Below are 26,075 nucleotides of genomic sequence, written 5' to 3' on the forward strand. Positions count from 1 at the left end.
GCATCAACAAAATTAAAAGGCAATCTACTGAGTGATTGAAAATATTTGCAAGTCATACTTCTGGTAAGGGGCTAATATCCAAAATATATAAAGGACTATTACAACTCAATAGCAAAAAAAGCAAACTAGCCAATTAAGAAATGGGCAGAATATCTGAGTAGACATTTTTCCAAAGAAGATGTACCAATGGCCAGTAGGTAAATAAAAAGGTGCTCATCATCACTCATCATCAGGGAAATGAAAATCAAAACAACAATGAGATATCACCTCACACCTGTTAGAATGGCTATTATCAAAAAAACAAGAGATAACAAATATCATCGACGATGTGGAGAAAAGGACACAGTTGTGCACTGTTGGTGGGAATGCAAATTGGTGCAGACACTATGAAAAACAATATAGAAGTTCCTCAAGAAATAAAAAATAGAACTACCATATGACCCAGCAATGGCATAGCTGGGTATTTATCCAAAGAAAACAAAAATACTGACTTGAAAAGATATCTGTACCCCCACTGCAGTATTATTTATGAAAGCCACGTCATGGAAATAACCTAATTATCTACCAATGATGAATGGATAAAGAAAATGTAATATATATATTACATGAAAAAAGAGGGAATTCGGACATTTGGGACAACGTGGATGGCACTTCAGGGCATTATGCTAAATACAATAAGTCAGAGAAAGACAAATAACATTTGATCTCACTTATATGTGGAATCTTTAAACAAAGAAGCAAGCTCAAACTCATAGATACAGAGAAGAAATCGGTGGTTGCCAAAAGTGGGGGATGGGTGTGCATGAGATGAATGAAGGTTGTCAAATGGTACAAACTTCCAGTTACAAAATAAATAAGTCCTGGGGATGTAATCTACAGCCTGGTGACTATAGCCATAAATAATATTTTGTATATTTGAAAGTTGCTAATAGAGTAGATCTTAAAATCCCTATCACAAGAAAAAGAATTGTAACTATGTGTGGTAGTAGATGTTAACCAGACTTACTGTGATCATTATTTCATAATATATACACATATTGAATCATCACATTGTGCGCCTGAAACGAATATAATGTTGTATGTGAATTACATCTTCATAAAAAAGCACATGTTTTAAGTGCATTAGTGGGACTCACACAGATTTCTAAATAAATTTTAAATGTAACATGAATAAGTTCTTTTGGTCTTGGCCACACTGGAAATGAGCTTCAGTATCTGTATAAATAGGTGGAACAAATGGATACGTATATAAATGGTCTAGTTCCAGCAATACATATTTCTACTCTCAGTTTATCTAAATTTGATCAAGCATACATTTTATCATATGTTTATTAATTGGCTCTCCCTTTTCTCCTTCTAGTAATGCATTTTTCCCCACAATTTTAAGACAATTGATGTTCTCTCAAATTCACATCGCATCATTACATTGCCCCCTCCTTCTTCATGCCAGATCTAGTCACCTTGATTAAAACTGCTTCTTGAGTAATCACTGCTGAATACCCTCCAACTGCATGAGAATCCTCCCGACAGCTCCTGATGTCATTTCTTCTTTCTGCTTATGGGACCCGGAGTCATTGTCCAGTCCCCTTTCTCTCGAGGCCTCTCTACTCCTGCCTCACCTCTTCATCTTATAAACATTCTTTTGCCTCTTGCACCCTAAAACCAAAACCCCTCTACTGATCCCACATTCCTCTTCTCTCTCTTTTTTCCTCTCAGAAAGGTAGTCTCAACTTACTGTTTTATTTTTTTACCTCTACAGCTCAATTTACTGTAAAAAAAAAAAAAAGCATCTATCTCCATACACTTGAGATCTTGTTAAAGTCACTATGACCCCTACTTGCCAAATTCAATGAACATGCATCCTTATTTTGTTTGACCCACTGGTGGCACTTAATGCCTTGGGCCTTTCCTTCCTTGTTAGGATTCTTTCAGGCCATGGTCCCACCACACCTGCTCTACAAATGTACCTTCTACTACCATTCCTTTTCAGGAATGGTTTTGCTTTGTTTTGGTTTGCATCTCTTCTCACTCCACCATCAGATGTTGCTCTCCAGAGCTCTGTCCTTGGTCCTGTTCTTAAACTACAAAATTTCCTGGGAAAATGAATCAGTCCTTACTACTTCTTTTCTTATGACTCCCACATTTAAATCTTTAGTCCTAAACTCTCTACTGAACTCTTATCTCTGATTGCCCTTTGGATAGTTTCTTCACCTGCATGTTACTAAGTCTTTAAAAATCTGTTAATTTTATTCCCTTCCCCCTGTTATGACAAATGGCACTGTTCCAATGGCAAGAGGTTCCATCAGCTAGTATCCTTAAGTGAAGATGACCTGGAGTAAATCCTACCCACCAAAAATGGAATACGGCATGAGTCGGAAATAAACCTTTATATTCTAAGGCAATGAGAGTTTGGAGTTCTTTGATATCGCTGCATAGCCCAACCTGACCAGACTGATCCAAGATCCAAAACCAAATTCATTATTTTTCCCTGCACACTATTAACAGAATAAAAAAACCGAAAAGCATCTCACTTGCTCTTCATCCTATATTTCCTGTTTTCTCTGTCTTAGTTTGAGCCATCACCACTTACCTAGTTAACCAGGTTAGAAACCTGGGAACATATATAGACTCCACCTTCATGTGGCCCCACATTTTATGATTCAGGTAGTAGCATACATTCTATTTCCTAAGTATCCCTCAAACATGTTCTTTCATTTCCATCCTTACTATACATCTTCTCATCACCTTTTGCCTGAACTATGTCAATGACTTTGCAAATGCTTTCCTTTTTTCCAGTATCAGAATTCCCTATATCTGTCTTCCATCTGGCTGCCAGAGAGACTTTTATCAAATGTAAACTTTAGGGTTGCCTGGGTGGCTCAGTTGGTTATGTGTCTGCCTTTGGCTCAGGATATGATCCCAGGGTCCTGGGATTAAGCCCTGCTTCAGGCTCCTTCCTCAGTGGGCAGCCTGTTTCTCCCTCTCCCTCTACCGGGCACTCCCCCTGCTTGTGCACTCGCTTTCTCTCTCTCTCTCTCTGTGTCAAATAAATAAGTAAAATCTTTAAAAAATGTACACGTAGACCATTCCATTCTCCTGCTTAAAATATTTCACCAGTGCTTACAGAATAAATCCAAAATGCTCTTTCATGGTATATTAGGCTCCTGTTAGCCCCAGCCCTTCTAACTCTTCAGCCACATCTCTGCTCCAGCAGTCCCTGGTCCTCAGAAGCACTGTTCCTTCCTTCTTTTCCTCCTCCTGCACCACACACACAGACTACACTATTTCCTGATTCTTTTAGAAATCCCAGTTTAGGTTTCTTTTATTCTAAAAAGGTTTTCCTGGTTGTCCCAAATAGACTTACCAATTCACTTCCTTGTGCCACTTCTCTGGTTAAAATGTGCTTTTGTTACTGAATGTGGCACTTTTTAAAGACCTTTGCTTATGTGGCCATTGTGATGGTCATAGTTCACAATGACTGTAACCCTCTTGAGGATGGGGATGGGGAAGTGGGGATATCTTATTCACCATTATTTCCGAAAGCACAGTCCTTACCACATTACAGACACCTTAAAAGATGTTTATGAAACCGAAATGATGAACATTTCATCAGCTAGCTTAACATCTGTTAAGGGTTTACATATTTTAAACACAGCTTAAAATTTGTTGAGAGCTTCTTATGTGTGGCCTTGTAGCAAGTATTCTGTAAGTTTTAATTTATTTAGCCAATAGTAAGTCTAGGACATTGAGACATGTATTAGATACCTATCCTTACTGATTTCACTATCTGAAACGAACCACTTTCCTGATGGGTAGATCATTATAAATCTTCAAGTATTAGATTATTTTCCTACACAGTAACTGAATGAATAGCTGAGACACTATTACTTACATTAAAAGCTTTTATCTATAACTTTTAAGAAGTTCAGCTCTATTATTTAAAATATTTTGAAAAAATTATGGCATTTATATATCATCTTTCCTTTGAAGCATAACACTTTTTTACCAAGTTTAATGGACTTTTGTAATAAGTGAGGGTCAACTTAAATAAGAGAAACAGGGTCACAGAGAGGCTGACAACTTGTCCCATAACTTCTCAAGATTTCATTATCATTCTACACACACCCCGCCTCCACGAAATAATTTCTAATTATCATTGAGTGACGAAATGCCAAGAAGTGACTGAAGTGAATACATGAAATTCAAGACTTCTCTTCAGGGGACACTGGTAAGATGTTGAGGAAAATCACAAACATAGGAGAAAATAACATAGAGCTCTAAGCCTAAATCACATGACTCCAATCTTCGGCTTTCCTGGCTGTAACGTTCAGTCTTTCACAATTCACCTTTTGTTATTCTTTTTAGTATTATCTACAAATAATAACAGGCAGAACCTAGTCTGTCAATACATTAACAAAAACCTCCTTTCTTAAGGAGTCTGTTCATTCACCCAGTTTTTATTCTGCCCGAAAGAGGAGTTAAGGCCATTCCTTTTATTTTTTTAATTTATTTATTTTTATTATGTTATGTTAGTCACTATGCCGTACTTCATGAGTTTTTGCTGTAGTGTTCCATGATTCATTGTTTGCCTATAAAGGCCATTCCTTTAAATTTAGTCCGCATCCCAGCTTTTAGCAGACGGGATGCAGAGCTTGTTGCATTGACCACATTCCAAAAAGCCTCGAGTCAAGCAATTACCAGCCACTTGGCCTTTTTGCAGAAATACACAAAACGTGTAGAATTGCTTAATTTTATCTCCTCCTAGACTCTTCACTTGGAAATGGGCTGCTCGGGCGAATGTTGTTTTTTCCCCCCCCGCAGCCATGTGTCGAAGACCGATTAACACTCGCTCAACAAAACCCATTCCCGGGCCATTTGGGAGTTGCACGCGTTCGCACCCGGGGTTCAGCCCATTGCGCCTTCACGCGCACCCTTTTTGTTTCTGCGGCTAGCTGGGGAGAGAGGGGCGGAGAGCGAGCGGACCTCTCCGTGTGCAGCCAGCGGCCGGGCTGTGTATATAAGCTCGGCGCTCGGCTCGGGCGGAGGGAAGAGGCCCGGCTGACCCGCGGGCTGGCAGCTGTCTTCTGCTCGGCCCCGCCGCGCCATGGACACCGGGGAGCCCTCGGCGAGGGGAGCCGGCGAGTGCGCGCGCTGCCGCCGCCGCCGCCGCCGCCCGCCACCCGCGGGCCCCGACCGCCCCACGCGGCGCGAGGGCGCGGACTCCGGCGGCAGCGCCTCCCCCACCCTGGCCCTGCCGCCCGCGTCTCCCCAGCTCCTCCCCATCGCTCTCCGCCCCCCGCCCGCCGCGGGTCCGCGCTCGGCTGCGGGCGGTCCTCCCGGGTCTGGGCTCGCGTCTCCTCCGCGCGCCTTGTGTCCCCCGCCCCGCAGATCCGCAGGCTTCTGGAGACCGTGGGTCGACGCCCCAGGTCACGAGGAGGAGGGGGCGCCGCAGCACGCGGCGGAGGCGGTGAGTGAGCCGCGCGTCGGGCCGCACGTCCCCGGAGGGCCGCTGAGCCGCCCGGACTGGGTATGCCCGCCCGAGGGAGACGCGCGCCCGGCCGGCCCTACCGGAGGCCCTGGGGTCCTGATGCTGCGAGGGTGTCCTCCGGCCGGGAGCGAGGCTGCTGAGGGCCCCGCGGGTCACGTTCCCCGCGGGCGCAGGAACACTAGACCGCTTTTCCCATTTCTGGAAGATAACCGCGATTCATCTTCTTTCGTCCCCAGATGCCGGACGGCCCCGGGGTGGCCGCAGCCTCAGGAAAGCTCTCCCAGCACAGACACCCAGTCAGGTGAGTGACAGGCCTCCCGGAAGGTCCCCCGCTCCGGCAGCCCCGGGTGGAGCCGGGAATCGCCGCGCCGCGCTCCAGCCGCCGAGCTCCACTGCGGGCCTTGCAGTTCTCTCTGGGAAAATCTGTCTTCACGGATCCCAGAGGTCCTTTACTCATCGAATTGATAAATGTAGTTCACGCTGTCGCCTAAAGAACTGTTACTCAGTGGCCACTCGGTAAACTCTTTAAGAGTATATTAGAAAGAGGGAAAGTGGATGGCATCGTGAAAGTCAACCGGTGACATCTTGTGTCTGCAAACCAGTTCTGTTTTAATGCTAAAGGGTTCGAATGAAATTGACTTCACAGCAGGCCGACTGTGTATATTCTTATTCTCTTGCAAACCAGAAGGAAGAATGGTGTTCATAGTTGCAGTTTTACAGCAAATCGAGCTTGACGTGGAAGAGAAAATGGAGTATAATGAAAATCCTAAAATCACGAAGCTTCCTAAAAGGGATCGAGGTTACTTGACATAACAATGAGGAGCTAATTTACCGTTCCTAGCCATGGGAAGGGAAGTCGGCCTTTCTGTAGAAATCTTTGTAGCTTTTAGTCAGGTGAAAGGTTCATTCTGCAGTTTGCTTGCTTCAGAGAGCTGTGAAATGCAGAACCGTATGATATTTGTATATATATGTTTATAAATGGCTTGTAGAGGTCAATACATGTTGATTAATTTTCTACCATGTGCTACCACTAGTGATGGACGCAGGAAAAAAAATAATCACACCCTTCTGGCAAATACGGCAATAGTTTAGTTTGGTCACTTTTACCAGTATGTAAAGGACATGAAGTACCTAACTCTGCCAGAGGGAGTGGGGAAAGATCTGGGAAGTGTGTATGATAGGATGTGGTTACCTAGCTGAGCCTTGAAGTTAGCCAGGTGGATGGTAGGTGGGGAAAAGAGGGACAGAAGAAATAGCATAGGAGAAGGGATACAGAGTCACCGAACAACATGGCTCCTATGGGAGCCTCCAGGAGCTGGAATTTGGGTGCATGAAGCTGTTGTCATTCTAATAGGTAAGCCATAGGCTGGATCTTGTACACCTTGGTATAGAGTTTTGTCCTATTCCTGTATGTGACATTGGGAACCCATGGCCTTTATTTTGTGGCTGGTATTGTGGGTTACTCAAAGGTAATGTGATCAGATTTATGTTTCAGAAAAAGCAATAAGAAAATGGTATATACGCTTAGTAAACCAAAATGAAATTGGAAGTTACTGTAATTCAGGCAAGATATGATAAAGAGCCATTCTAAGGCATTGGAAGTGGGGATGGGACTGGGCGAATTTGAGGAATGCTTAGGGGACATAATAGATTAGGCTTATAATGTATTGGATATGGTAGGTAAAGAAGAGGTAAAAAGAGAGAATGGCTTCCAAGTTTGTGGCTGATGACCAGATGAATGCTGTGTTAACAGAGTGGAAATTAGGGCTTAAAACAGATTTGGGGAGTAAGATAATGAGTCCATTTTTTCATTTATCGTATTTAATGTGCCTATGGGGTATTCAAATGTGTACGTCCAGTAAAGAGCTGGGGGCGCGCGCGCGCGAGCACACACACACACACACACACACACACACACACACAGAGGTAAGGGGCCCAGAGTCAAGATCTTAAGCAGAAATACAGACAGTGGGAGTCTTCGGTAAATGAACAGTTGAAGAAATCATGGCAGTGGATCAGGTCTTCCAGGGGAAAGAGAGAGGAGAAATGATCACTCTTGGTAAAACCCTGAGGAAGCCAATACCAACCTGTATACAAGAAAAAGAGTTCCACAAAGGAGACTGAGAAAAATCACTCAGAACAGGGGAGAATTCAGGAACGTATGAAGTCCCTGAAAGAAGAGTGGTCAGTGAAAGATTCTGGGCAGAGTGTGGTAATAATTAAACAACATTCTTTGGGTTTGACAGTTCTAGTCAAGCATCAGAAAATCATTTGTTTCCTATATAAGAAATCCCTTTCTTTTCTGAACTACCGTAACCATTTATTTGTACTTTTTTAAGTTTATTTTATTTTTATTAATTTCTATCTTGAATACTATTGGGTATTTCTCATTCTTTTTACTTAATTGTCAACTTCTTGGGGATAGAGACCATGATTTTTTCATCTTTGAGTTATGAATTACTTCTGGCACAAGAGATCACTAAAATATTTATTGAATGACTGAATTATTGATGGTTGCTTATTTAGGCACTAAAATTAAAAACTTTTTTTTTTTTTTTGCCATCTGGCTAGAAACATTTATAAACTACATTGCCTATTTTTCTGCCTTTTAAAATGGAATACACTGAGCATAATGTAACCTTCTGTTTGTTAGAAGCACTCTGTTATAAATGGGTACATAGGGCTAACTACCCTACACTAAAATGACTGCACTATTGTTGGTGAGTCAGCCATATCATTCTTCTTTGCTTTGCTTTGCTTTGGAGGAAAATAATAGAAGACCAGATGGCAAGATTAATATTTGCCAAAAATTTGAAAGTCTGAGGTAATTGTGTTACATGCAAGTTGTATAAAGCCAGTATTATTCTCAATATTCCAATATGGTATTCCAAATTTAGTTGGATGGGGAAAGGGGAGGGAGATGGGATCAAGCTTGGGGTCAGAGGAAGCCTTCTTATAGCCCTGGTCTGAGTGCACAGAAAAACTTTAGAATATTGCTTTTTGTACTCTTCTAAACTTACATTGTTAGCTACATCTGTAACTAACAGTTAAATCTGTGAGTTTTAAGCAAGATACTAGGTGATTTCTGCTTTTCTGGAAGGTGCATAATATTTTGTTGTCTTTGTAAAATTGGGTTTCAGAATTTTATGTAATATAATGGTAGGTTCATATTTTTTTCACAAACGAATTTGGAAATTGGAAGACAAACCTTCTTCTGTATATTGTAAGAATAAATATATCCATAATACCTGAAGTGAGCTAAATATTTATCACAAAGGGTTTTGTGTGAATTTGTTTGATCCAATTTATAGCTTGGATAAAGACTTAAAATGATTAATTAGTTATTGATACTTTGGCAAGTAGACTCCCATGAAACCTGAGATAGTAGCATTTTTAAACTATCTAAAGGCACACATCAATTGTCAAGTATATGGAGCTCTTAAAATTTGAACATTTTATGAGTATAAGGATTCTGAATGTGAAAAAAATAAAGCATATTATGTTGTCTGCTTCTTTCAGACTATTTTGGCCAAAATCAAAGTGTTATGATTACTTATATCAAGAAGCAGAAGCTCTTCTGAAAAATTTTCCAATTCAAGCCACAATTTCATTTTATGAAGATTCTGATAGTGAAGATGATATTGAGGAGCTGATATGTGAAAATTAACCTGATTAGTTACTTGCAATGACATTCAAAGCTTATAGGATTTAAATTTAGTGTACAAATGTATCATAATCCTTCAAACTAATTTATTTGTATATAAATTATTAATAAAATGAAATATTTTGTAATTCTATAGTAGTGTGGCTTTTTTTACCCCTACACTATAATTCAATGTTGGAATTTAAAAATATGTGCTGTTTACGGATGTCTTGATTGGATTGTAAACATTTGGGGCTTACAAAAGATAATTTTGATCTCTTCATCAAATTACAAATTTTATTTTAGTTATAATTTGCAAATATTTAGCTAAAACTTTGCAAAGAATGACAATATTTTATTTTCAAGATTGAATCTTGTAACATCTGGTATTTCCTACTGATCTCCGTTAGATACTGTAGTTGCTGATGGATATTTTTAGATAATGAAGAAAATCACCTTATGCTACCAATCACACAATATTATGTGTTTGCTAGCAGATGGTGAAAAACACTTTAAATCATTGTCTATAATTGAAAATGGGAATTAATGCCATGGCTATTAAATTTTAGGGATTTTTAATGAATGATGAATCAAGTAATATGCACTTCAATACTCTTCCGCTGCTGTTAAATCCAGTAATTAAATAGCATTGGTGTTCAATAATTACAGCACTTCATTGAGGGATCCCCAGAATTTAAAAAAAAAATGTTTAAGTGAGCATGACTTATATGGTGTCTAAAAAAGGAGAGCCAAAAGGCTAGAATTTGATCTTTTTCCATTTCTGTCTAAGGGGGAGCTAAGACATTTGGCAGATATGAAACATTCTTCAACCGCATCACCTTCCTTTGTTCTGGCTCCTTGCTCCTTATATTGTCATGTACACATTTTCTCATGGGTAGTGAAATAAGAAATTCTCAGTGATTAGTTTTTTTAAATGTAACTCACAGAAGAATACATCATCATTTAATGACAGAGAAAACAGGAGCACATTGCAAAGTAGAGGTAAACTAGACTATGGTCATGAAGTTCTTTAGCTCAAATGCAGTCTCACAATAAGCATTTTAATTGCAAATGTTTCTTAGTATCCCAGAATGATGATGGGTAGAGGTGAAGGTCAGAGATGGTTACCTGGCTACGGAATGCCTCTTACTTGGATGGCTACATAGATCACACACCTTCCTTCTAATTGAAAGGATGCTACAAACATTGAATTACAGGAACTTAAAGGACAAGGCTGTTGAAATAGAGCAAGTTCAAATCATGTGTCAGAGTAAGGAAAAATTACTAATGGCAGGCGGACAGGGAGAGTTATTTAGAACGTATTTCTTCTGAAAACTTTCCCTTCACTGAATTCTGCACTCAGGAGGTGTGTGTTCCCCAAGGGATATGCAAAAAACCCACCAGGTCACCAATCTGGACCTGGAACATTAGGGTCTTGTTTTTAGCTGCACAGTATTTGAGCTTCTTTCAGTATGTCGGAATAGTATGACGAGCCCCTGCCATTTTTTGAGTGCCTACTATTAACCGGGCACTATACTAGGTAGTTTACATATGACATCTCATTTAATTTTTCCTGAAACCTAAATCCATTAGGCAGATGGGGAAAATACTAAAATAACTTGCATAAGGCTGCTCATTTAGTAAGTGCAGAGATGGCATTCCGACTAAACCTATCTGACAAACAACTGTTCGTCACTGCATTTGGGGATGGGCTGTATCTGTACACAATTCCCTGTAGCTTTCGGCGAAGACGGGAAGTTAGATGAGGAGGAAGAACTTTTGAGTGGGTGAATGGACAGGAGACTACTAACTTCTTTGATTCATTCTTTAGTCATTAGTGGGGGTTCTTAAAAGTGAGGCTTCACCTCATAAGAGTGGCTGTGGCTGTTTGCATTTGACGCCTTAACTCTTAAAATTTCTCTTTCCTGTACAGCCGGGTGCTTTAGAGGAGAGGGTTTCAGAGAAATCCGAATGCTTTGACGGTGGTATTTTCTTCCATACTTCGGGTGGTGCGAAGGTAGGGCTTAGCAACGGGCAGACACTCGTGTTCTGGGTTAACAGGAGTTGGTAAGAATTTACGCTCAGATTCTGTCAGCACCAGGGCTAAGGAACAGCTTCGCTCTGTCTTCGGTCCTTCCGCGGGATAGCTGTCACCTCAGTGCGGTGCTGAAATTCAGGGCGCCGGGCTAACGCGGCCCGCGTACTCTGGTCTGGTTCCTCCCCTGCCGGCGCTGCGTTGGTCCCGTTGGCTCCGCCTCCCGCGGCCTCGACGTGCTGCGTCACCGCGCGCCTCACCCCGGACGACCCCGGAAGTGGGTCGGGGGCTTGGCCTCTGCCCGGCCTCGGAGCCGGAGCGGGAGGTGGTACCCTAGAGGGGTCGAGCCGAGCGATCCTGTCCGGCGGCGGACCCCGGGCAGGGCCCGGGCCAGGGGTCCAGGATGCTGAACGTCCCTTCCCAGTCTTTCCCGGCCCCCAGCTCGCAGCAGCGCGTCGCCTCCGGGGGGCGTAGCAAGGTAAGTGGGTGACACCGTGCGTCTTGTTCAGCTCGCCTCCCGCCGGCGTTCCGTACTACCGAACGGTGCATTCTCTCTTTCGGCCCCCTCTTCCAACCCCTGTCCTCCTCTCCAGCCTGCGTTCCTTCTCGTCCTTGCTGGTGATCTCTTTCCCCGGCCGTCTGCCTTCCTCGAACTATCCTAACCTCCCTTTCTCTCACCTATTAGCCTTTTCCCCCCATCCTCTTTTCCCGTTCTGGGAAGTCTTTTCCCGCGAATTAAATTGAGTTGTGTAGGACAGGGCCAGCACCGTTCTTTTGCCGTTATCATAGGTACTCAGTATTAGCTTCGGTCCCTCAGTCTATCGTGTCTCCGGTCTTTTGTTCTGTACTTTCCGGAAGGAGTTGTGAGTGATGTGGGTTCCCTAGGAGAAGGGAGAGGTTGGGCAGTAGCGACACTGACCAGTGACCATCCTCCAAAGGTGGGGACTCCCAGAGCTAGGGAAGATGGGGGGAGCGAGAACAAATGTTTACAATCCTGGGGTGGGTTTACGGACACTTCTCTAAGCCATGCTGCCTTTCTTCCTCTAGTACCTGTTTCATCACACGGTCTTTTCTGTTGATACCACTTGCTGATTTTGAAGCTAATACAATACTCTAACTTTTTGTTGAACATAGTTTACTCTTAGCAACAGGTGGAATACAAATGTATTTTATATTTATAAAATGTAATAAAATTGTCTCCTGTGCAGTTATTCGTTAGTTCCTCATTCTATAAGTTCATTTGCATGTTTTGTTCATATTTTGTTTTTGAAACTTTCGCCTACTTGGGCCACTCCCCCTACCCCCACCCCCATTTCTAGGACTCTTGGATCTTAGCATGATTAAGATCTTCACTGACTTTTTTTTTTTTTTCTTTCTTTTCCTCCTCTCCACTTAAACCAGGAGTTTGACTCTATATCAGAATTATGGATTCAGGGATCTGTAGCTTTCATTAGCTTTTCAGAGTCTGTAATTCCAACTGTAATAATACTATAGCTGAGATTTATTTGGTGCTTACGGTATGTATGTTCTAAGTGTTCTGAGTGCTTCATGTGTATTAACTCATTTAATCTTTACAATAATCCCATGAAGTGGTTGCTTTTGTTACCTCTATATCACAGAAAAGGAAACTGATTAAGAAATGTTGCTTTGAACGCTGAAACTTGGATGTGATGTCATTTATTGCTCCATAGCTCCATATATCATCCAGTCATCTAATCATCTGTCCCCTCCTTATGTTTGACCTTTTCTTTCCTTGTACTGGATGCTTGGCTAAATAGTATAGACTTTCTGGAGAAAGAATCTCTGAATTAGAGTATAAGAGTTGCTGGCTTCTGTACTAAAACTACAAACCACGTTCTTAGCATCCTTTTAAAGGAGAAAGCTCAGAGGCAAAGACTAAAGGTCCACAGGCGGTGATGGCAAAGGTGAGTCTTTGGGTCCAAAAAGAGAACAGAATACCGTTATTGCACAATTCAAAGGGAAAGTGAGACTTTTTTTCCCCTTTATGAAATAAGGTAATCTTGCATGTATCAGAACCTGATTCAGGATTGTATGAAATGGATAGAGGTTGAAAAAATAGAAGCTAATTGGGGAGCTTTTATATCATAATAGTTAAAAGCATAGACTTTTGAGTGAGAAAGACCCAGATTCTTTTCCCAACTCCCGACTTAGTCTCTGAGTCTCAGTTTTCTCAGGTGTAAATGAGAATAATAGTACCCATTTTATAGGGCTGTTCATGGGATTAAATGAGATAATGTTTCTCTTAGCACTCACTGTGTTACTTGCCCTTAGACTTTTATTTGCATTCCATGGATTGTTGTGTGATTGTTGTGTAAAGCCCTGAGCACAGTGTCTGGTGCAGAGTCTGCATTCTAGATGTGATAGCTATTATTGTTTCTACTAATATTAGTAAATAAATATTTTTTGAGAACCTACTATTTGCTGGAGATGTGGTCTCTGTTTCCAAGGAGTTTAGTCTAATAGGCTGCACAGACTAATAAATAGTCAGTTATAAATGTCATAAGTACTATTACTGTGTGTTATGACACAGAGGGCTTGGGGTCAGAGAAGGCTTCTGGAGGAGATAGTGTCTGTGGGAAAGAGGGAGGGAACTGGGCCAGGTTGAGGAGCAGGTGTTTCATAGCAATCAATGAATCAGTTCCCATTTAGCTAAAGCATTTAATAGCAAGGAGCAAAAATTAAAACTCAGAGCTAGTGAGGTAAACTGTGACCAGATATGAAGGGCCTGGTAAACCAGTCTAGGGAATTTAGAGATATTATTATAAGGTAGTGTGGGGAGCCACTGAAAGAGGGAGGGCCCATGCTTAGGTTTGCATTTTCGGAAGATTATGCATTAACCACAGTGGATTATGGAATCCACATAGACGAGAGATGAGTGATTCGGTTTGGATGGGAAAGATCATATTCTCATACTTTACTTCATTTATTGGGACTAAGAGACCTAGAGAGTTTCAGGGATGGTGAGAATGGGGTGATAAAATTGGTAGGAAGGAATGTGAAATTGCAGTGGTACCAGAGACCTATTAACTTGGTTATTTGGGGGGAAAATGAATGCCCACAATAGGCAAGATTCCAGAAAGTGAGGTATATAAATATCTTAGTCTATTCAGTCTGTTATAACAGAGGACCGTACACTTTATAAGGTGGATTTTAAACAACAGCAGTCTATTTCTCACAGTTCTGGAGGCTGGGAATTCCAAGATCAATGCACCGAGTTCGATGTCTGATGAAGGCCTGATTCCTGGGTCATAGCCATTTTTTCCCCCACATCCTCACATGGCAGAAAGGATGAGGGAGCTCTTCGTGGCCTTTTTAATAAGGGCATTAATAGCATTCATGAAGGCTCTACCTTTATGATTTAATCACCTACCATAACCTTACTTCCTAATACCATCACATTGGAGGTTAGGATTTCAGCATGAACTTTGGAGGGGCACAAACGTTGAGTCTGTAGCAATATACTTCTTCTTTGAACGTGTCTTTGGTCTTCAGACATTTCTCTGGTACTTTGTTACAAACTAGTTGTACAAGTTTAGACAGTAGCTCAAGACCATCTCTGAAAAATTTCCACTAGGTTGTCTTAATTGGTTAAAATATTAGTAATATCTCTCATCCAAAAGCCTTTAAAGTGTATTTTGAAAAAGCAAAAACTACCAAAACCGAACATCCTTTAGTAAATCTTTTGTGCAGGGGTAGGCAAACTTTTCTGCAAAGGGCCAGATAATAAATATTTTAGGCTCTGAGGGCCACACAACAGTTGAGTCTCTTTCCCACCACCGCAATGTGTGAAAATGATTCTAGGCTCCAGAGTGATACAGAAACAGGCATGGGCCAGTTTGCCAAACCCTTCCCTAGAGTGTTACAGTTTGTTTGTTTTTTTACATTATTTGAGAACTTTTGTTTCTCAGTGAATTCTTAGAAAACAGATTGCTGCCTTGTGATTTCTAATGTTCTATGTATATTGACAATCCAGAAAATCAACTTTAGCTAGCCATTTATATTTTCTTCTATTAAATCTCTTGGGATTTTTAAGGGAAAGAAATTTTGGTCTAAGTTGGTAAGTGACTCCAGCATATTAGTGACAGAGCAGAGCCAGGACCAAAACTTGTTTTCTGCCTCCAGGTTCAACAGTGTTCTTGTTGTATTAGATACCATTATGGTGAACATTTGTGTGACAGAATTTCTAAGCCCTACGTCATAGTCCATGTATTTTATATTGTTCTATTTATAATTCTAATACATCAGAGATGATTTTGACAACCATCTAAATCTGTAAAAAAAAATTGTTGAATTGTTAGGTTTGAGTTTTCTTATCTTTTTGAATGAGGATAAGAGTACTGATGCAGCCTGCGGAGAAGCAGCGGGTGGGGGAGGGGGAGGCAGCTGACTCAAAGAAGCCACATTGACTTCTTCCCTTTTCCTTTTTTAGGTCCCTCTAAAACAGGGCAGAAGTCTTATGGATTGGATTCGCCTCACCAAAAGTGGAAAGGATCTAACAGGATTAAAAGGCAGGTTAATTGAAGTAACTGAAGAAGAACTTAAAAAACACACCAAAAAAGATGATTGCTGGATATGCATAAGAGGTACGTGGTATTTATTACGTACTGCAAAAAGTTTTGGCTGGGCTTTCCAGTTGTAATGGCATATGACCTCATGATCCTATTATTTGGTGATATGATTCACAATTAGATAACAAAAATATGCCTTACGCTGGACTATGAAGTATGTAATTCTGAATTTGGACAGTATTTCTTTCTTAGGTAACTGTTTACATAGCATACCTGCACTGTACTCCCTTTGAAAGAAAGCAAGTGTTTTCCCCGGGGGGTTATTCAGTAACACTCTAGTTTACATATAATCATGTCCCACCTTAGTGCCTTATAACAGAATCATTTTGAATGGGAGAAATTGTTCTGCCAGAAAAATGTCTCTGAGAATCGAAAGTAAATCAGAAAGCCTGTGTTTAAGCCAAATCTTAAGTTCTCACATGAAGCAATTTTTATTATTTAATGTCAGTTTCTTAGCAATATTAATGATCTGATTTTTGTAGCCCCATAGCAAATTAGAAACGCCAAACTAGAAATGAGTAGATTGGTGAGAGTGAGCAGAGATACAGGAGAGTAGCTGATAAAAGCAGACCTCACGGTAATCAACAGTCTCACACCTCAGAGGGGAACGAAAGCAATAAAGGGCGTGGGAATGTACAATGGGCTTCCATAGCAATGTCATGGAGTCATCCAGATATGGTTAAATATGCCCACGATCTTTGAAGTGTCGGTTTGTCATTCATTGGTGTTACACAATTGTAATTTATCATTGTATAATTATGGTATGTTGTCAGTTATCCTGATTACACTGTGGGCAGAGTGTATGAGGGCAGAGACCATGTCATGTCAGCCATACTGTTCTGTCCTTGGTGCCTGGCACATAGAGGTCATCAATATGTGTTGTTTGTTGAATGAATTTGCTTAACATTTTTAAGAAGTTTTGTTACTCACAGAGGTGTGTGGTTGTCCTGGTGGATTGGTGATGTGATAAATGTAAAGATTTCAGTAGACACTGTTAGTTTGCTAGGGACACCCAAACAAAGTAGCACAAACTAGGTGGCTTAAACCACAGTGAGTTATTTTCTCATCGTTCTGGAGGCTAAAATCTGAGATCAGGGTGCCTTTTTCACAAGGCCGTGAAAAAGAAAAATGTCTCTGTCTCTCACCTAGCTTCTGCTGGTTTGCTGCCAGTCTTTGAAGTTGCTTGGCTTGTAGAAGCATCACCCCAGTCTGCCTTCAGCTTCACACTGCATTCTCCCTGTGTACTTGTCTGGGTCCAAATTTCCCATTTTTATAAGGACCCCAGGCATATTGGATTAAGACCCTGCCCTACTCTAGAATGACCTCATCTAATTATATCTGCATTGACCGTATATCCAAATAGGGTCACGTTCTGAAATACTTGTGGGTAGGACTTCAACATATGAATTTGGGGGGTACGCAATTCAACCCATAACAGACACAATCAGAGTGTGAAATTTTTTTCAGTAGCAAAGGGGGTGGACTCTTCAGCAGGTGATGACATCACTTGTTCTAAGACAGAAGAACAGCTGCTCAACTCCCCGAAGTTTCTCAGGGAAATACAACTGTGGATAGTACCCATAAACTGGAATGAGGATTCTGCTAGATGCAAAAAAACTCCCTTTGCCATTTATTTTATTTATTTATTTTTAATTTTTAAAAAAGATTTATTTGTTTGAGAGAAAGAGAGAACAGGAGTGTGCACACCAGAGGGGGGAAGGACAGAGGGAGAGGGAGAGAGACAGACTCACCGCTGAGCGTGGAGCCCAACATGGGGCTCTATCTCATGACCCTGATATCATGACCTGAGCCGAAATCAAGAGTTGGCCACTTAACCAACTGAGAGCCACCCAGGTGCCGCTCCTTTTGCCATTCTGTAGGGTTTTTAATACCCTCCTTGCTCTTTCTCCATGCTGCCCACCTGTTTTACCAGGTGTAAGTATCTGGTAGAAAATGACTGCCACACTCTGCATGAGTGTTTTCTGCTAGACTGGGTGAAGTGGAGGTCAGTGTCCAGGAGAATCTCCGCTGGTGCAGGCTGTAGGCATGTGAGTTCTGTTTCTATAGTAGGAAGCCACCTCTCTAGAAAACTCACTTATGTGAGCCCTTCGTGTCTTAGTGATGTTAGATAAATGAGACATTAATATAACAGTCATACTTTATTATTCATTTGGTGTATTGATGGAGATAAGGGACTAGTATGCTGTGTTTGAAAAGTAATATGTACACTGCTCCCAGTTATAGATCTCCTATAAAGAATGAATGTATAGCACCTTGTCTGGTAAGGTTGTTGATTTAAGGATAAATTTGTTTAAAGTCTCTGTTGGAGAATGTGTTCTACTCTATTAGTAATAAGGCTCTATTAGTAATAAGGAAAACCCCTTTGCAAAAAGTAAAGTGTCTTTTTTTTCCCCCTTTTTGATGAGTTCAATTTATATTATCAAGAAATACTCAATTTAGGTCATGCTCTTTGAGCTTTCCCTCTAGTAGGGGAGGATAAATGATGGACGGGTGGACATATCTGAGTGAAGTGCCCTAAGAAGCTATAAAGAAAGTGACATCAGATTGGAAGGAGGGAGATGTGTGGGTTAGGAAAATCAGAGACACCGTTGTCGTAGTGATAGCTTGGAAGCTGTGAGCAGGTTTTCATTAGAAAATAAGGAGGAAGTACATCAAAGCAGAGGGAAAGCCTAAGCTACAGACCCAGAAAGGCTTGAGATACATTCTGGAACTTAGGTTAACTGTTGAACAGTTATAAAGGAGACTAGAAAGCTATGCTAGGTCAGATAGTAAAGGACCTTGGAAGCCAGGCTGAAAAATGTCCTTAATGTCCTTAATTTAGATGGCTGTATGGACTCCAGGAGATACATGAATGTGGGGACAGTGTGGTCAGAGTATGCCTTGGAAACATGAGTCTGGCGGTGGGTGTAGTGAATTAAACGGGACAAACAGCATTTAGCTCGTTACAGAAGTTCAGGTGGTATTGGGGAACCAGGATGTTGACAAAGACAATGGAAAGTAGGATGACTGTGAGACAAACAGATTAAACAGATTACTGGTAATTTCTGAGATAGTCAAAATTTAAAGTAAGCATGTGACTAAATGTTACCATCTTTTTCTTATTGTTCTAATTTAAAATATAAATGATATCTTTTTTTTTTTTTAAAGATTTTATTTATTTATTTGACAGAGAGAGAGACAGCCAGCGAGAGAGGGAACACAAGCGGGGGGAGTGGGAGAGGAAGAAGCAGGCTCCCAGCAGAAGAGCCCAGCGTGGGGCTCGATCCCATAACGCCGGGATCAAGCCCTGAGCCGAAGGCAGACGCTTAACGGCTGAGCCACTCAGGCGCCCCTAAATGATATCTTCTTAAAGGCGAATGTATGCCAAATTTAGCTTAGAAGGTCAGAGATAACGTTTGGGCCCAATTTTTAATTGAAGCTGTACCATAGGGAAACATGGTATCGTGGTATCATTTTCCCCTCCTTGATAAAATATTAAATTCTTCATTTGTCTAACAATTGCCCCATATTTAGATCTGTTCCAATTTTAGCTGATCGTGTTAAGGTAGACACAATTAGTTTTTTAAAGAAATCTTAGAAAATATACACTTTGGTATGGGTTTTTATGGCTAATATAATGGAGATTATTTTCTTTTTTTGTGTATATATCAGTATTTATGCACGTGTTCAATTGTGTTGAGTCCAGTTACATTCCTAAAAAAGATGGTGTGAAAAGAACACTTGGCTGGCAGCAGTCTGTAAAACATAAACTAAAATGTGAGCACTGGCCTAGAATGATCTGTAAGGCAGTATATGGGGTTTCCAGTTTGTTCACTTAATCACCATTTTCTGTGAAGTATGTAATTACTGTAATGTAGTAGGTTGTAATTGGAATGTTGAGGGAATGGATAGGATAGGAGTGATAATGCTTTTTAAAAATTCTTGTTGAATTTACCATTAATGCAAACTTTGGTAGTTTTCTCTGTTATTGCTGTTTCTCTCTCGAGAATGAAAGGTGATTTACAAACATGTGAAACTTTGAGCAAACATCTGAATCACTCATCTGTGAAAGCTCCGTAGAGCCTACATCAGGCTTTGTTTCCCCTGTAGTATATTTTATTATAGGATGTAATCAGTGTGGGTAATGATATCTTAAGTCATGAAATCATTTTTTGGCAGCAAGGTATACAGCCTTTGATCTCAGTGAGAGTGAGGGTGAGCGTAGCCTGCCTGATACTCAGTAACAGTCATTTGAATGAATGGTATTTAGAAAAAGATGATTACCGTCAGTAGACTGGCTGCTCTGTTAAAAATTGATGGGATTTGGGGCACCTACCTGGGTGGCTCAGTCAGTTAGGAGTCTGACTCTTGGTTTTGGCTCAGGTGGCTATGGCAGGGTCCTGAGAATAAGCCCTAGGTTGGGTTCTGTGCTCAGCGGGAAGTCTGCTTGAGATTCTCTTCCTCTCCCTCTGCCCCTCCCCCTGTGTGTGCCCTCTCTCTCTCTTTCTCTCAAATAAATAAATAAAATCTTTAAACAATTTATGAGATTAAGTTGCTCATAAGGGATTTAATGGATTTCATTTTAACTTAGAAATAAACATGCTTTGATTTCTCCTAATGCTGATTATCATATACTAGTAAATTGAAGAGGCCTGTTTGAGATCACTGTAAAAGTGACTTCAAATGGGTCCATACTTTTTGTGTTTCATTACTATTTAGAATATCTTCGGGCCCCTGGGTGGCTCAGTTGGTTGAGTGTCCAGCTCTTGATTTCAGTTCAGGTCATGATCTCAGGGTCCTGGGGTTGAACCCCGCATCAGGCTCCCTGCTGAGCAGGGAGGCTGCTTCTCCCTCTCCCTCTGCTCCTCCCCCCACTCATGTTCTCGCTCGCTCACTCTGCTCTCTCTCTAATAAATAAAAAATCTTTAAAAAAAAAAGGAAAATCTTGGTAGATCGATTCCGAGAAGTAGTATTTAGTCCTGTTATAGGAATCCAGCTTCCTAGATTTCTAAATACGTTTACAGTAAATGTTTTTAAAATTTACTTTGTAGGATGGTAGTGTAAATTTTTGTGCATACAGACAATCCTCATTGTTCGTGAATTCCAAATTTGCAAATTTGCCTACTCACTAAAGTTGTAACCCCAGAAATCAATACTCACAGTGCTTTCATAGTCATTTGCAGACATGAGCAGCACAGGGAAAAATGTGTTGGCCCAAGCACACATTCCTATTTCAGGTTGAACAAGGCCATGCTCTGCCTTCCTATTTCTGCTCTCATACCGTAAAGATGTCTCTTTCTTGAGGTCTGTTACGTGCCATGTTTTTCATATTTTGTGCTTTTTGTTGGTGTTCTTGGCTTAAAGTGGCCCCCAAGGATAGTGCTGAAGGCTGTGATGTGCCTCACAGAGAAAATACGTATGTTAGTTAAGCTTTGTTCTGGCGTGAATTCAGTGCTGCCGGCTGTGAATTAAATGCCCATGAAGCAGCAATACATATGGACTAAGGTATCTTTAAACAGAAATACACCGTAAGCACCACGGTTATGGACTGTTTGACAAAAATGTGACCAGAGGCTTACAGGAACCTAACGCTGCCTTTTCCCCCAAGGAGCAATGGTTCAGTGTTTGCCAATTCAGTGTTCACAGTGACTTCGTGGAACGTAACTGCTGAGAGAAAAGAGCATCGACTAGGCTGTTTTTTATTTATACTCCAGAAATAAAGAGAGTTTTATACTTTTTGGGTTAGATTCAAGTCCACCAAGAACAGAGCTGATTTTTCCAACATTAGGCTCTTTTCTTTAAGTCTCCTTAGCTCCTTGCTTCACTTTTATTTTGAGAAACTGTAGTATTCTTTGTCTCTAGCAGAGAAACTTTTTTCTTCTAAGAATAGCCTTTCAAATTTGGGACTAACTTTTTAATTTGTAATGGAGTGTATTATCACAAGCGTACAGAGCTTATCTGAACAATAACGTGCCATTATCACAGGGAGCTCAGCTCCTCTGTACCTGGTCTGCTTCGTGCGCAGCCCTGATCACTTCCTGACGGCAGATTTCTGAACACCTCTCTTCTGCTATCGCTTGCTTGCTTAGGAAATACAAATCAACGTTTTTTTACAGCTACATTTCCCCTTACTCATTTCAAACCTGATCTGTAGGTTTTCACATTGCCTATTGTCTCCTATTAAATGCAGATGATCTCATCCTTGCTGATTTTATTCGTTCTGTCCTGCTGACATCCAAGACGATTTGCTTTTACTCTGTCTGTATCTCCTAAATTGTCAATCTTTTCCTTGCTTTTGTTTTTGTTTTTAAGTTTTCTTCTTTCTGTCCCTTTCTTGCATTCACTAAAAATTCAGTAGAGGAAGCAAACTGGTGGTCTCAGGCCTCCTCTGACCCACAGGGGTTTTGTTTGGTTGACACAGCAGTTTACAAGCTTCAGCCAACGTTTTGAAATTTTTTTCTTTGTGGGAATGTTTGTGATTATAAACTCAATTTTAAAAAAAGATATAGGATAATTCAAATTTTCTTTTGTTTTTAGTTTTTATGTTATGTTTTTCAGTGAATTTGTTCATTCTAATCTCAGGTATTGACCATGTTGCCATATTGCCAGAAAGCTGTGCACAGCATTCCCTTATTACATCTTTAGGTTCTGTGGTGATACACCTGTTGTGGTCCGGATATTGCTGATTGTTTGGCTTCTCTCTTTTTTTCTTGATCAGTCTCACTGGAAGTGCATCAATTTTATTAACTTTTGGTTTTGATTTTCTTTGTTGCTTATCCATTTTCTATTTCATTAATTTCTACTCCTGTCATAGTTAAGAAGGTGGCTATTTTAAGACTCTTTTCCTGCAGTGTTGGCATCAATATATTTATGGAGATAATTTGCAGTTACTCTCGTTATGTTCTTGAATTACCTGATTCTAAGCTTTTATGCTTAAACTATACAGTTACTGTCATTATAGTCTTGAATTACCCGATCTTAAGCTTTTAAGCTTGAACTGTTACGGCATACTTTCTCCTGTTTTATTATATTCAACTCTGGATTGAATCCTGGGTTAGCATTTGTGTGTTACTCACTTCGAGTGCCATATGTAAATTAATTGATTAAGAAATTACCATGGGGTGCCTATTACTTGTAGTTCTTTTTTATGTTAATTAACAATCATATAGGATATCCTTCTGGGACAGTTTTTATTTCTAGTAATTTAATGAAACATGGCTTTTGCTTTTTTTGTTACCTGTGTGTAGCTGTCATTCATAAAAAATAGAGAAGATAGTTTTGAACTTTTCCTCTATCTTGGTTCACTCATTTAATCAATATTTCTTATCATGCACTCTACCAGGTTCTGGGGATAACATGAAAATATAAAACAGAGATGGCTTTTGATTTTAGGGAATTTACAGTGTGGTGGGGATCACAAAGCATTAATTAAATCTGACAAGTATTGTGAAGGAGAGGTACACTGTGCTGAGTGACCACTGCAGAAGATGGAGCTGAGATCTGAAAGTTAACTAGGCAGAGAGGAATGGGAACGGCGCTCCAGGCTCTGGGAAGAAGCACACGCAAAGGCTGGGTGGTGTGATTGTGAGAGAGAGATCACATGCACATACATAGTTATTCACCGTGAATAGAAGGTGCTTAAAGTTAGTGATGTCTATCTTCTTTCTTCTCTCCTCTTGTATTGGAAAGACACACTCTTTTTTTTTTTTAATTTTATTTATTTATTTGAGAGAGAATGAGAGCATGAGCAGGGTTAGGGGCAGAGGAAGAGGGAGAAGCAGACTCCCCGCTGAGCAAGGAGCCCAATGTGGGACTTGATCTCAGGACCTTGGGATCATGACCTGAGCCGAAGACAGTTGCTTAACCCACTGAGCCACCCAGGTGCCCAAGACACGCTCTTTTCAAAGATCCCACTCTTTCTAAGACATTTTCTTAACTATGGTTCATCTCCATATGCTCTTATCAGTCCTCTCCAGCCTCCTCATGACCTTGGGCAGTTGCCTGTCCAGCACTATTTAACACCCTTCAATTCTTTTCTTTTCTTTTCTTTTCTTTTCTTTTCTTTTCTTTTCTTTTCTTTTCTTTTCTTTTCTTTTCTTTTCTTTTCTTTTCTTTTCTTTTCTTTTCTTTTCTTTTCTTTTCTTTTCTTTTCGCTGAGCAGGGAGCCCGACGCGGGGCTGGATCCCAGGACCCTGGGTTCATGACCCGAGCTGAAGGCAGACGTTTAATGACTGAGCCACCCAGGCGCCCCTAACACCCTTCAATTCTTTGCTTTCTTTCTGCCAACAGTTTCTTCCTTTAATCTCTTCATGACTTTGGCCGTCTCAGACTGTGTTTCTTTCCCTGGGCTTTCTTCCTTAGCACTTGGTGTTGGACTTCTGTTAGAACATCTGTAACATGTTTTGGTCATTTTTAGTGTCTTTCCTATTTAAATTGAGTTTGGGAATATAATTCACTGCTTCCCTCCCTACCCCTACCTTCTAGCACAGGGCATGGCTCCTGGCTAGTGTTCAGTAAATGTACCTTGAATCATTTGTATATTTTGATTACACGTAGGAGTTTTAAACCGTAGTAGGGCTTTATATTTCACAAAATAGTAACCAGTTGAGAAACTTGATATTTGATGTTTCTAGATTATGGGCCCCAGGAGTTCCTTAATCAGTTTGAAACTTTGTTATTTCTGGATAGTTTTCTTATTTCTTAGATTCATGGTCCATTATTGAGTTTTGAGCCCATTTTACAATGTATTAGTATTTCCATTAAACGCCTTTTTGTAGTTTTTGTCTCTGTGATGACATTTCTTCTCTGTTAAATGTCATCCACATTTTCTACTAGATTTTTTAAAGGCATTAATTACAGTTATTTTAACATCCCTGTGTAATAGTTTAACATATACACCATCTTAAGTCTGGTTATGTTACTGTTTTTCTCTCTTGACAAAGAGTTCTTTTGTCTTTTTTTTTCAGTGTGACTTGTAATGTTTGCTTGAATGTCACGCATTGCATAAGGTGGAAAGTAGAACCTGAGGTATTTACACTTAGAAACAAGTACACTTTTTCTGGCAGACAATTCGATTGAGTCAGTCTGGGTAGTAGTTGAGTTGGTTTTGGGGTTTATTGTTGCTGTTGTTACCATCAGTATACCACAGACTTCAAATACCTCCCACAGTGGGTTGCTGCTAACTTGTTTGTAGCGTGGGGCCCCGCAGCCTTGGAGGATTTTCTCCTCGTTCCTGTTGCACTCTTAGCTGACAGCTTGCCTTGCATAGCTGTGTAGGCTCTCCTTCCGTGCTCCGGGCTGCTCTTGCTTGTTACTTGGTGCAAGACTTGTGGTGGAGGCAGAAGGGGTTTTGCAATTTTCCTGTTTGAGCCTCAGTCTCAGGCAGGTCCTGTGCACTTGAGCCCCAGAGTCTGAACTTTTTTTTTTTTTAGATTTTATTTATTTATTTGTCAGAGAGAGAGTACAAGCAGGGGGAGCAGCAGGTAGAGGGAGAAGCAGGCTCCCTGCTGAGCAAGGAGCCCAATGAGGGACTCGATCCCAGAACTCTGGGATCATGACCTGAGCCGAAGCAGTTGCTTAACCGACTGAGCCACCCAAAGCACCCTGAGGCTGAACTTTTTCAGTGTTTGTGTCACTTCCTCAGTGGACATTCTCTTCTGCCTCATACTGGGTGTAATATCTAGAATGCAGGCGGGTTTTTGCCTCTCCCCAACCTCCCCTCCTGACAGTGGAGCTTTGCCTTATATCAGCAGGGCAAGAGGAGGAGGACAGGGCAGAGGGTATAGGCTCTGAGCAATTTCCCTGCCTCTCCCAGTGCTAGAAGACCTCTAGTTTGTATCAGCACAGAGCCTGGGCATGAGTGGGCTTTCTGTCCCTCCCCCAGTGTTTATCTTGCATTTACCTAGCGTCAGACCAGAGTGAAGGGGGATGTGTGTTTCCTTCCCTTCCCAGCAGCAGCAAACTTCTGCCTGGTATCAACGCAGGAACTCAAGGGTGAGAGGCTTTGCTGTACCTCCCCAAGCAGACAACTTTTGCTGCATGTGAGGGTTCAGTGTGAAGCACGCGTGAATTTCTTGCGTCTGCCCCACCAGCAGCTGATAATCACCGTGTATTTGGGCAGTCGGAAAGTGTACAGACACTTCTGGGTACTCCTGCTCCACCCTCGAGTTTGGTTGTGAGCAGGTACAGAATCCTGTGTCTGAGGCCTTCAGGGTTGTAAATTGGCATGAGTGCACATTTGGCCCTTCAAGTATTTGTTAACATTTCAGTTGTTTTAATAGCAATGTCTTTTTCCCGTGCTCCGTCAAAGATGAAACAACT

The 26,075-nt window shown here is 41.1% G+C and overlaps 2 protein-coding genes across 6 annotated transcripts in view; both read left to right on the plus strand.

Annotated features, from left to right (window-relative positions):
- Positions 1-5,104: 5,104 nt before the first annotated feature.
- RIPPLY2 (ripply transcriptional repressor 2) lies at positions 5,105-9,269 on the plus strand. The gene is made up of 3 exons (XM_040643722.1): positions 5,105-5,467; positions 5,725-5,789; positions 9,008-9,269. Exons 1-3 carry the CDS (start codon positions 5,105-5,107, stop codon positions 9,153-9,155), a joined length of 576 nt encoding a protein of 191 aa, XP_040499656.1. The 3' UTR covers positions 9,156-9,269.
- A 2,148-nt stretch (positions 9,270-11,417) lies between these two features.
- The window catches only part of LOC103657441 (cytochrome b5 reductase 4), an 82,123-nt gene continuing 67,465 nt past the window's right edge, over positions 11,418-26,075 (plus strand). For 3 of the 5 annotated variants that reach the window (XM_008684884.2, XM_040643708.1, XM_040643707.1), the window contains exons 1-2: positions 11,419-11,644; positions 15,617-15,770. In XM_008684884.2, the coding sequence (XP_008683106.2) occupies positions 11,570-11,644; positions 15,617-15,770 (229 nt within the window). In that variant the 5' untranslated portion in view covers positions 11,419-11,569. Of the gene's footprint in view, positions 11,645-15,616; positions 15,771-26,075 lie in introns of all 5 variants that reach the window. The other 2 variants (XR_005838365.1, XM_040643709.1) reach the window with 1 other exon arrangement.

The sequence above is a fragment of the Ursus maritimus genome, unplaced genomic scaffold (genome assembly GCF_017311325.1).
Source record: "Ursus maritimus isolate PB19 unplaced genomic scaffold, ASM1731132v1 scaffold_29, whole genome shotgun sequence".
In the NCBI taxonomy this organism is placed as follows: Eukaryota; Metazoa; Chordata; class Mammalia; order Carnivora; family Ursidae; genus Ursus; species Ursus maritimus.

Bases quoted from the DNA above. Each gene is read 5' to 3' on its own strand.
- RIPPLY2 (XM_040643722.1), top strand. From the start codon at position 5,105: ATGGACACCGGGGAGCCCTCGGCGAGGGGAGCCGGCGAGTGCGCGCGC. The intron at 5,468-5,724 runs GTGAGTGAGCCG...TTTCGTCCCCAG, and splicing joins CGCAGCACGCGGCGGAGGCG to ATGCCGGACGGCCCCGGGGT. The intron at 5,790-9,007 runs GTGAGTGACAGG...TGCTTCTTTCAG, and splicing joins CAGCACAGACACCCAGTCAG to ACTATTTTGGCCAAAATCAA.